This window comes from Ochlerotatus camptorhynchus, unplaced genomic scaffold (genome assembly GCF_037179485.1).
Source record: "Ochlerotatus camptorhynchus isolate MF236.1 unplaced genomic scaffold, CSIRO-AGI_Acam_v1.1 ptg000814l, whole genome shotgun sequence".
Taxonomy (NCBI): domain Eukaryota; kingdom Metazoa; phylum Arthropoda; class Insecta; order Diptera; family Culicidae; genus Ochlerotatus; species Ochlerotatus camptorhynchus.
In genome coordinates, this window is record NW_027041277.1 from 29831 (window position 1) to 41881 (window position 12051).

The 12051-nt window shown below is 39.2% G+C and overlaps 1 protein-coding gene across 1 annotated transcript in view; it reads left to right on the forward strand.

The window, feature by feature from the left end:
* Positions 1-12051, forward strand: part of LOC135715123 (uncharacterized) — a gene marked incomplete at its 5' end in the record, with an annotated part of 52911 nt that overhangs the window by 11023 nt on the left and 29837 nt on the right. The window contains 3 exons of the mRNA XM_065238531.1: positions 5387-5529; positions 5689-5783; positions 5855-5973. Coding sequence (XP_065094603.1) covers positions 5387-5529; positions 5689-5783; positions 5855-5973 — 357 coding nt within the window. The remainder of the gene's footprint in view (positions 1-5386; positions 5530-5688; positions 5784-5854; positions 5974-12051) is intronic.

The window sequence follows — 12051 nt, forward strand, 5'->3', positions numbered from 1 at the left end:
TGGTTATTCATCAGGTCATTTATTTATTTATTTATTTCTTCAACCAACGTGGACTAGTACACAGATAAACATTCTGGATTTTAAAAGTGATGTAAACATTCATTCACCAAAACTTGTATTTCATCTCACGCAACCGAGAAACTTCAGTTTTATGTAATTTAAAAAGTAGCATTGGTAAAGGGTGTCCACGATGAAATTGCCACACTATGAAATTGCTCTAACTTTTTAACCGTTGGGTAGAATTTAATGAAAATTTGGGTGGAGTTAGTTCATAGTGCATTATTTACATCCTGCAAGTTTTAAAGTCCTGTGATCAAAACTCGCGGAAATGGAGTCGAAAGAACAGCTCGTGCGTGATAAAATCTTGCGCATTCATCACGAGAACAAGGATCTCTCGCATCGTTCCATCGCTAAAACGTTGGGAATCGCGAATTCCACGGTGTCGCGAGTGATTAAGCGGTTTGAGGAACGGTTGACCACCGATCGGAAGCCCAGAAGTGAAGGAAAAAGTATTCCGTACAACACCAAAAATCACAACCGCGTAGTTGGGGCCTTCAACCGAAATCCGAACGCCTCCGTTAGGGATGTGGCTAAGAAGCTGCACCTAAGCCGAAGTTTTGTCCAGAAGGCCAAAACTAAGACTGGGCTTCGAACGTTCAAGGTACAAAAGGCCCCTAATCGCGACGAGAAGCAGAACAAGTCCGCCAAAACCCGTGCCAGGAAGTTGTACCTCAACATGCTGACGAAAGTTGAATGCTGCATCATGGACGACGAAACATATGTGAAGGCCGACTTCAAACAGATCCCCGGCAACCTGTTTTTCACGGCCAAGGATAAGTTCAGCGTTCCGGAGCATGTCCGCACTCAGAAGATGTCCACATTTGCGAAGAAATTCCTGGTTTGGCAAGCCATCTGCACGTGCGGGAAGCGGAGTGCACCTTTCGTGACCCACGACACGATGAACGGACAGGTGTACATAAAAGAGTGCCTCCAGAAGCGGCTGCTTCCTCTCCTGAAGGCCCACAACGTCCCAACAATCTTCTGGCCGGATTTGGCCTCATGCCACTACTCCAAGGACGTGCTGAAGTGGTATGCGGACAATAAGGTCAATTTCGTGCCGAAAATGTTCAACCCTCCCAACACTCCAGAGCTCCGCCCCATCGAGAAGTACTGGGCGATTATGAAGCAGCACCTTCTTAAATGACCTAAGGTAGTGAAGACAGTCGAGGAACTGAAGAAAGTATGGGTTTACATGCAAAAAACGGTTGATTCACAGGTTGTGCCGAATCTTATGGCCGGGGTTAAGGCCAAGGTGCGGGCATTTGCGTATGGACTGTAAATAAAATACGAGTAAAATGGTAAAATGAAGTTTAATAGTTATTTCTCAATCCCTGAAAATGTAATGGCAATCGGATGAAAACTCGAATTTTGCGAATCAATTTTGTGTGTGGCAATTTCATCGTGGACACCCTTTATGTCTATGCGGTCAAATGTTGTGCTAAAGTCTGTATAGAGAACTTCTACTTGGTTTCCATTATCCATTGCATTCAATGAATAGTCTATAAATTCCAGTAAATTTGTCGAGGTCGAGCGACCCTTGAAAGAGCCGTGTTGCATGTCAGTAATTCTATTTTTGATTTGGAGAAATAATTTTTCGTTGACAATTGCCTCGAAAAGTTTAGGAATGCAAGAAATAATGGCTATACCACGATAATTACGTACGTCATATTTTTGGCCAGATTTAAAGATAGGCGCTAGGAATGAGCTTTTCTTAAATTTTTGGGAAGGTTCCAGATTCCAGGGACATATTAAAAAGCCAAAACAATGGAGCAGTGAGTTCCATTGCTAGATGTTTAATAAATGCTGGAGGAATTCCGTCAGGTCCAGGACCTTTTGAGGCATCTAAATTTTTTAAAGCCTGCAAAATATCCTGCACTTCAAGTTGATTGAGGCCAATGTCCCTTGAAAATTCTTGAAAAAATGCAAAATAATCGCGGTCGCTATCTTTTTCAGAAAATGTCGTATAGATTTCTTGAAATTTTTTTGCAGATAGATTGCAGTTTTTTCCGAGCTATCACCGACATTTTCGTCGTGATGCATTATTGAAGGAAAATTGTCAGATTTTAATTTGGTTTTTACTTAATAAAAGAAGTTCTTTGGACAGGATTTTATTTCATGTTCTGTTTTTGCATTATATTCTTCAAATGCAGTACTGATAGCTAAATTCAGTTGATCGCATATATCCAAATAAATTAATAAATTATTACTACTATTGTGTTTTTTATAAATTGTATGTGCTTTTTGCTTCCGATTTTTCATTTTTTTTTTATTTGTTCGTTAAACCACACTGGATTTTGTGTTTTTCTGTTGCGTTTTCAAAGGAATTTCTTCCGAAATTATTTCTGTTAACATTTTGTAGAACACCACACTGGATTTTGTGTTTTTCTGTTGCGTTTTCAAAGGAATTTCTTCCGAAATTATTTCTGTTAACATTTTGTAGAACACGTCTATATCAATTTCGACATTTCCTACATTCCTTAAAATTAATTGCCAATTGACACTGTTTAATTTAAATTTTATTTTTTCGTGGTCTGCTAATTTGTATTCAAAGACTTCTTCGTATTCGCAGTCGTTGGGTCTTTGGTTTTCATGCACAAATAAAGAATATTCAATTGCTGTGTGAACGCTTGATTTTTCCACAGTGGATTTAATGATTCGGTCACACAGAAATCTTCATAAATATTCGTTAGTAAATAGTCCAAACAGCAATTTTGTTGGTTTTTTATGTGGTTAATTTGGTTCAGTCCTAAATTACCAGTTTTGTCAAAAATGAACTGCAATGTTTCATTATCCCCAACGACTGGGACTTTAACCTCAGGAGGAAGCTCAGATATAATTTGATCAGCACTTTGGAAGAAGGCTTCATAAGTGCTTTTATGAGCATGGTCTGGTGGAAAATACACTGAGGCGAACACGTTCGTTTCACCGGCTATGTGTGATTTCACCCAAATATGCTCAAATTCTGTAAATTTTGGTGTAAAGATGAGTTCTGAGTTAAAATTGGCCGAAAGAGCTATAAGGACTCCACCGCCTGACTTCTTCTGAGTTGCAAGAAAATTTCTGTCATCTCTGAATACATTTAAGGCATTTCCAAAGATTTCTTCACTTTCACGCTTTTTTTTTTTTTCCTTTGGTTTGTTTTTTCCGTCGATCTTGTTTTCCGTGCTGAGCACCAATGCTACCGACGTGCCAGGAAGGCAGCTCCCACACCTGGACCCTACCTATCGACCCATCAACTCATGAACCGGGGACCAACGGCTTTACTTTCCGAAGGAAGGCGTAATCAGAGATGTTATGCCTCAGAACATCCCGGCGGCGCCGACTGGGATTGAACCCAGGCCTGCTGGGGTGAGAGGTAATCACGCTTACCACAACACCACCGGCGCCGTAAACGCTTTCACGCTTGTTTTAGTTGCCAAAATGACCGAGAAGGATGAGCATAATAAATTTTGATAGTTCTTCCTTCATTTTAGCTGGGCTTTTCATGCGATTGAAATTTTGACAGTAAATCAAAATTTCAGTCGCATTCTGTTTATGGAAGAAATTGTTGGAAGTACGTGGGTTGATAAAATATTTTCATTATTATTATTATTTACCTCTTTCTCGTCGAAAGGAGTCATTGCTTCCAAAAACTCGGGTAGTGAAATTTGTCGGCGCTTTCCATTATACGGTGCAGGTGTTGGATCCTCTGGTTGTTAAGATGACGCTGATAGGATTCCAAGTCGTCAGATGCCGCCTGTTTTGGTACACCATATTCTTCATGCACCTCGTAAAAGATTTTCCGAAGTTCCTCCGCTGAAGTCGGTAGTTCTTCGGATGCCAAATTAATTTTGATGCTAATATTCGTCATGCCTTTCATGGCAAAACGATGCCTCCTTGTCATGCATATATACCAAATAAAGGCGAACGATGTGCATTATTTTTGTGCCCCGTAGTCGTGCTTTCAGGAAACGCCCGTCCCCATCAGCTGATTGCTGCGTCAAGCTTACGATGGGTCGAGTGACCATTCAGATGTTGTATTTGATTGCAGAAGTGATGACGGCGTTTCAGTATTGTTGTTGTATTGTACCTGCTTTTCTGTTCGGTATTGGTTGATGGTTTCACCCTTCCTGAAGTTGATAAATTTTGGGACCGAGAGGGCTGTAATCGGGTGGTCGGTGGTCAATGGCGGACCAGCAAATTGTACTTTCGCTGTGGCCAGTAGTTGCTTGTCCGATCCCTTGGCGCGGCTGTATTCATTTCCTTGGATGATGTTTTTGGTACTGCTGGTGTGGATTTGTTGTTGTTTTCGTCGTTTTCTGCTGCGTTTGGCTTTTTCAGCAGCTTTTTCCTGCAACCTGTGAGTCTGTTGTTTTGCGTCAAATTTAGACCAGCCCTGCTTCCAGTGCCATTTGTTGCCTAAAAACCGCAATCCAGGAGATGAATGGTCAGTTTTTGGAGATATTGTATTTTTGTGTACTGGAGGACTTTCATTTTTGAAAGAGTTGAATGTTTTTGTCAAAACAATTCGTTGTAGAACGCAATTTGACATAATTTGTTGGTTTGCAGGAAATATCACAAATACTTAAGGCGCTTTTTATTTTGTTTAGAAGCACCAACTAAACAAATTTTGGCCCAGCTTTTCAAGCCGCTTGTGGAAACATACGTTGGACCAGGCTTGGAACATATTTTGGCCCAGCTGAATATGCTGGTTCACGGACATAGCGGAAATCTATTTTCGCTAGATAATGACGAACATATTTTCGCCATGCCTCATATCACTATTTTAACTCATTTGATCGCTTATAAATGCGAGCTTAAAAAAAGGTGTCAATCGGATTTAATTGAAGCAATAACCACATTTGCATGTTAAACATGTATAAATTTAAAAAATAATAACTCTTGAAATTTGGGTTCAATTATACCACCTCCTATTGATTTTGGGCTGGTTCAGCACGAGTGTGAAAATACGTGAGTATATTTTCAATTTACTATCACTAAATGAATCATTTTTCTAAAAACATAAATGGAAGACGCTAAGTAGTGTAATTATGTTCATGTAATTTTCACAATAATCTAAAATTTTATTAATTTTATGTGACAAAATGTGTAGAATGTAGCCAGGTGGGCCAAAATATAAACGTGGGCCAAATTACATCCATTACCTTAGTATGAAGAAAATGTAAGAACCAGAAGGAATAGTAAATAACTGTTGATAATTGAATCATAAGTGTCGGAGCATACCGCAGTTTTCCTCTGTTGATGACCTCGTTATTTATAACACTGTCCACTTGTGCCATCCCACACCTATCGATAATGTTTCCTTTCCTTTCTTTTGCATCCGCAGTCCCAGATGATCATATTCAATTATATCGACACGGTAATCGTGTTTGTAGTGCCATTTACAATCATCCTAGTACTGAACTCCATCACGGGCTTCACAGTGTGGCGGGTGGCCGGTCTTCGCAGAAACATGACACTGACACGGCGGTAAGTATGGATGTATGCGACATGGCTGCCTGACTGGTTGTCAAACTGATAGCAACGGGTCACTTCTTGTGTGACTTCATAGTGCGTGACATATTCATCGCAATCTTAATTTGGCTGGTTATTTTTATTGCATGCATGCTTTCTGGATGCTGTAAACAGGAAGCCATCGAGCTTTGAAATCCGAAGACAGCTTAGCATTCAGAAAACCTGCCCACACCCCAACGGACGTAACAGTGTACTCAAGCAAAGACCCGGTAAGTGTAATGGGGCATATTTTACATCGTTTCCGTAGTCATGGCCATTCTTCTTTATCTATTCCCGGTAGAAATCGGTCGCATGGTAAACTCCCAAATGAAGGTCACCAAAATGCTGCTGATTGTATCGTCTGTTTTTGTCTGCCTCAACCTACCAAGTTATCTAATGCGTGTTCGTGCGTTTATCGAGGTACGTGAGAATCGACATATTTTTGGTTTGGATGATGGAAAACTGAAGCTTGTCGATGTAGTTCGTGCTTATCGCCCCAGTATATCACACTTGCATTGATTTCATGAATGTGATGAATGTGATTCTATTAATTGTTTGGTAGAAGGTGGCATATCGGGTGTTATCAATTAATGATTTCTATCTATTAGGTAAATGTTCTTCTTCTAGGCTTTTTACGTTTCTTTTGAGAAAACATGCACATTGCACAGATTGACCAACAAATTTCACAATGAATTAACCTTAATGACGCTAACTGTTTTTAAAGGTTTGATTTCATTGTTAAAAGTTCAGTGTATTTGTGATCAATTTAATCCAGAGCTAATAGGAATAATTCTATCACAGCCCGTCAATCAAAAAAGTGTGTGATTCCAAATGCATCAAACTCACAAAAGCTTTTCAGTCTGTCAAAAAGAGACATGTGCACTTACACTTACTATGTCACTGTGCAGCTCTTTTCAATAGATGAGAAAAGTCCTTTGACAAGGGACTATTACAGCCCTTTGAAGTATGGCTTTTATCTCCAATGAAGGTAGTTCGTTTTATACGGCATGTAATTCCTTCGTGGGAGGATTACCTGAAATCATGGCTACTTTTTATATTAGCTTTTCACACTGATAAGGTTAACAGTAAAAAGAGGGTATATATTACATAAGCATGACTGACCGCTCGAGGATGCAACTCCGTTATTGCCAGATCAGCTGTAATTACACAGAGAACCAATAGACGATGCTTGGGACTAGCAATTATCCTTAATGTTTAAATACTGGTGATCTAAAGCTAGGCAATACCTGCGTTGGCCACGTCCAAATACTGGTCAAGTAAGGAATGGGTAAGAATATGATGACGTAATACTCGCTTTAATGAAAGCCGAGAACACCTCTGCTTTTTCACGAGAAATCACTAAGATGTTGAATAAATGGGTAGGGATTGCAACAGAAATTGTTTTGGTAAACGATATGCTGAATTGATGTCCTAACGATACAAAATCACGAAGGAGGTTGAGTTTGAACCCACGGTCTTCTACTCAGTAAGCAAAATCGGTCGCCACAAGTCCACCGAGCTCCTCATTTCCTGCTCAACTTGCTGTTATTAGATTTCGATCCCAGCGATGACCTCACTGACAACGATAACAACTACTTTTTATTTATTTATTTATTCGTCAATCAATCAAATCGTAGAAGGATGTGTTATAGATTTCCGATCAAAACGTCTTTCCTAAAACTCACATATTTTTTTTTTTTTCTTTAAGTGCTCGTTCCTCCAGCCGAATTTCATATTAAAAAACAAATCCGATTTATCGTTAGCGTTGGCGTCAGCGTTGTTACGGTATATATTTTAATTTGCTGCATCTTTAAACAGACTACATATAAACTTATTCTTACTTACAATACACTAACACTTACATAAGCACGGATTATTTCTTAACCTAGATTTAAAAGCCTGTCTTGAAATATTAAAATCGAACGCGTCACAAACATTGTTGAAAACACAAACACAAGCACATAGAGGGTTGTTGTACCCATAATTTGTCCGATGTAGAGGAATGGATAGCAGATGACGACTACGAAGTTGGCGTTGGGGAGCGTTGATTCTTAGCTGTTCCAGCAACATAGGGCAATCCATCTAGTCTGTCAATAGATCGCGAATAAACAAGCTCCTTATACTGACCCTTCTGTTAGAGAACGATATTAAATTAATTAGTTTACATCGCGCAGGGTACTCTAGTCAGTTAAGTGGATCACGCCACCGCAGCTGTTGCAAAGCACATCTAAAAAAAGCTTCTCTGCATCCTTTCGATACGCAAGTCTTGACACGGATTGAATCTCTACGTTCAAGAGTAACATCATTCATGTAGTACTCATTTCCGATGGAAGTTTGACGGCGCGTGAACGAAATAGTTTTACACTTGTTAATATTAACCGACATACCACTTACAATGCACCATCGGTGTAGCTCATTGATATCGGCTTGAAGTGCACAGCACAGCGTAGGTTGGATACTAGTGACACTGACGTCTCTTTTGAAATTCTCAGTCAGACTGCTCTCAGGAATAATGATGGGATTCTAATTTAAACAAGGATATCAAAAACATGACTGTCGCTATTCCCAGCCACAACCATCTGTACCGTAACTAGGGATAGGGAAGGAAATGTTGATGTACTTACTTAACGAGAGACCACCGACTTAGCGACACCCTCATAAGAGCTACGGGGTTAGTGAATTAATCATGTTTTGTTGCTGTACAGCTTCGATATTCCTTTACATATTTTTCGACGTTCTGGTCCATTCTGGGCAACCACACATTTTTATGCAAATGGCTCTTTATAATCCAAATACCCGGATGCCACTCGTGTGCTATCTGCAACATTCGTTGTCGTAGAATCTCAGGAATTACAATCCGGTCTACGAGTCCGCATCGTGCTCTCTTGCCGTGCGGATCTATTTGCTTTTTGCTGAAGGAAGTGTTACTACTACCTAAAGCTACAACAAATTTAAACAGCACTTTTCAGTGCTCAACCTGTAAAAAATTTCTACCTTGTTCAACTCTTATTCCTCTTCGATCCTTGTTTGGACCCTACCCGAGGTAATCCTTCTTGGATATCGATTTGGAAAATTCCTCTTCGATCCTCTTCGATTTGGATAAAAATTTACTGCCGCCATGGCGCCTAAACGCAAAAGAAAGGGGCAAACTCTTGATCCCCGTTCTGATGAAATTAATTTGAGTAATCAATTTGATTTGCTCACGGATGATGAGAATGATCCATCATCCAAGAACAATTCTAGTAAACTTTCCCGGCTTAATGCCACGAAGGAAAAGATTCCCCCTATTGTTATAACCACTTCCGATTTCCATGCTCTTCACATGGAACTTTTGAATTTCGTGAAAGTTAAGTTTTCACTACAAATTGGACGTCGGGGTGAATGCCGTGTATTGGATGAAACCTTGGACGGATTTAAATGTCTTCTCAAGTATCTTACTGAGAAGCAGCACAATTTTTTTACTTACGACACCAAAACTGAAAGTGTGTTCAATGTTGTCATGAAAGGACTGCTCAGTGGTGAATCCCGGGATCAGATCAAAGATGAACTGGCAAAATTACTTGGAGTTGTGCCACTCCAAGTAATCAAAATGAAACTGAAATCCCGTCCTGGCGATTCGCGCAACGGGATTTCTAATGATTTTTATTTAGTTCACTTCAGGTCTAGTGAACTAAACAACCTTAAGGTCTTAGAAAAAGCTAGCCTTATGCTCCATGTCCGAGTGAAGTGGGAACACTTCAGGAAGACTGGAGGAAATTTCCAAAACCTCACTCAGTGCCGTAAGTACCAGGGATGGAGTCATGGAACTAAAAATTGCTACATGCCAGCTAAATGCATGAATTGTGGTGATTCCTGTCACGCAAAGGACGACTGTCCTGTGAAGGAAGATGCTAAGAAATTTAAATGTTCAAATTGTGGTGAAAACCACAAATCGAATTTTTGGGAATGTAAGACTCGCAAAGCGATCCTACAATCTCGTTCTAACCGACAGGTAGGAAACGCTCCACGTTTCCGACCAGGTACAAATTCCTCTGCTGTTAACAACGGTCAGCGAGGAACAAATTCTACATTCGTACCCGTAGGTACAAATATCACCCCTGCTTCAAATGTTTCATCTATACCTACTCCCCTCGCTGCTAACAATGTTCAGCGAGTTAATGGAGCTACCTATGCTGCTATTGCAACTTAGCAGCTTACGTTTATAGCTGCCTATTTGCCATTCCAATGCGGAAGCCAGCAAAATAGTTATCAGAAGGGTGACCTTCAGAAACTTACCCGTCATAGGTCTAAATTCTTTATTATTGGTGATTTTAATGCAACACACCTCTCATGGAACAATGCTCAAAGCAATTTCAATGGTAATATTCTGTTTTATGATTGTTCTGCAGGTTATTACACTATTCAATATCCAAACAGCCCAACATGCTTTTCTTCTGCAAGAAATCCCTCTAATATTGATTTGGTCTTAACTGATTCATGTCAACTTTGTAGCCAATTGATTACCCATGCTGACTTCGGTTCTGATCACCTTCCAGTAACTTTTGAAATATCCCAAGAAAAAATTTGTTATCCCAACAGCTCTACTTTCAATTACCATAGAGCTGATTGGGAGCAATATCGAACATTTATGGAATATAACTTCGATCCAAACATTCCTTTGCAAACCAAAGATGAAATTAATTATGCTCTTGAATCACTGACTACTTCTATAGTTGAAGCAAGAGCTACCTCAGTTCCAAAATGCGAGGTTAAATTCGATTCAGCTCTTGATCCGTCTTAAAAATGTCCGTAGGAGACAATATCAAAGAACACGCGATCCTGACATGAAAGTTATCAGGCGGGATTTACAAAAACAAATTAAAAAGCGATTCTCTGCCCTGAGGAACAAAACTTTTGAAAATAATGTTTCTAAATTAGACCCGAGTTCCAAACCCTTTTGGAAACTCACAAAAAATTTGAAAAAAAACCTCAAAAGCCTATTCCAGCGCTTAAAGAAGGTGGTAAAATTTGGATCACAAATTTGGAAAAAGCTCAGAAACTTGCTAAGCAATTCGAGACTTCCCATAATTCCAGTTTGGGTCTTACTAGTCCTATTGAGAATCAGGTTGCTCGGGATTATCTGAATATTTTCTCTCGGGAAAATATTTTTGATGATTTCTGGGGGACTGCTTTGGACGAAGTAAGGTCTGTAACTAAAAAGTTTCAAAATATGAAAGCTCCAGGTGATGATGGAATTTTCTATATCCTCATCAAAAAACTCCCAGAGAGTACCTTGTCTTTCTTGGTTAAATTATTTAACAGATGTTTCCATTTGGCATACTTTCCTGATAAATGGAAAAATGCAAAAGTTGTTCCAATTTTGAAGCCGGATAAAAATCCAGCTGAAGCTTCTAGCTACCGTCCAATAAGTTTGCTTTGTTCAATAAGTAAATTTTTTGAAAAGATTCTTTTAAATAGAATGATGCTTCACATCAATACGAACTAAATTATTGCAGATGAGCAGTTTGGATTTCGCCATGGGCATTCTACTACTCATCAACTCTTAAGAGTTACCAATTTAATTCGTTCAAACAAATCTGAAGGCCACTCAACTGGAGTTGCTCTTCTAGACATAGAAAAAGCATTCGACAGTGTTTGGCATGAAGGATTGATTGCTAAATTGAAAAAAGTTTAATTTTCCACTTTATATTATGAAATTAGTTCAGAATTATTTAACTGGCAGAACTCTGCAGGTAAATTATCAAAATTCCAAATCTAATCGACTACCTGTTAGAGCAGGAGTTCCTCAGGGTAGCATTCTTGGGCCTATATTGTATAACATTTTCACTTCGGACCTCCCTGATTTGCCTCAGGGTTGCCACAAATCTTTGTTCGCTGATGACACAGGCATTTCCGCTAAAGGAAGAAGTCTTCGTGTTATTTGCAGCAGACTGCAGAAAAGTTTAGATATTTTTTCTTCTTATTTACAAAAATGGAAGATTTTTCCCAACGCTTCCAAAACTCAACTTATAATATTTCCACATAAGCCTAGAGCTTCGTTTTTGAAACCTAGTAGTAGTCACATAGTCACTATGAACGGAGTTCCAATTTCCTGGTCAAACCAAGTGAAATATCTTGGACTAGTACTTGACCAAAAATTAACTTTTAAAGATCACATTGAGGGCATTCAAGCCAAATGCAACAAATATATAAAATGTTTGTATCCTCTTATAAACAGGAAATCCAAACTTTGCCTGACGAATAAACTTCTAATATTTAAACAAGGTTTTAGACCGGCCATGCTTTACGCTGTGCCAATATGGTCTTGTTGTTGCACTACCAGGAAAAAAGCACTTCAAAGGATTCAGAACAATGTTCTGAAAATGATTTTGAAGTTGCCTCCCTGGTACAGTACTACCGAGGTACATATAATTTCGAATGTTGAGACTTTAGAACAAATGTCCAACAAAATAATTAATAATTTCAGGCAAAAATCGTTGCAATCCTCAATTGCAACGA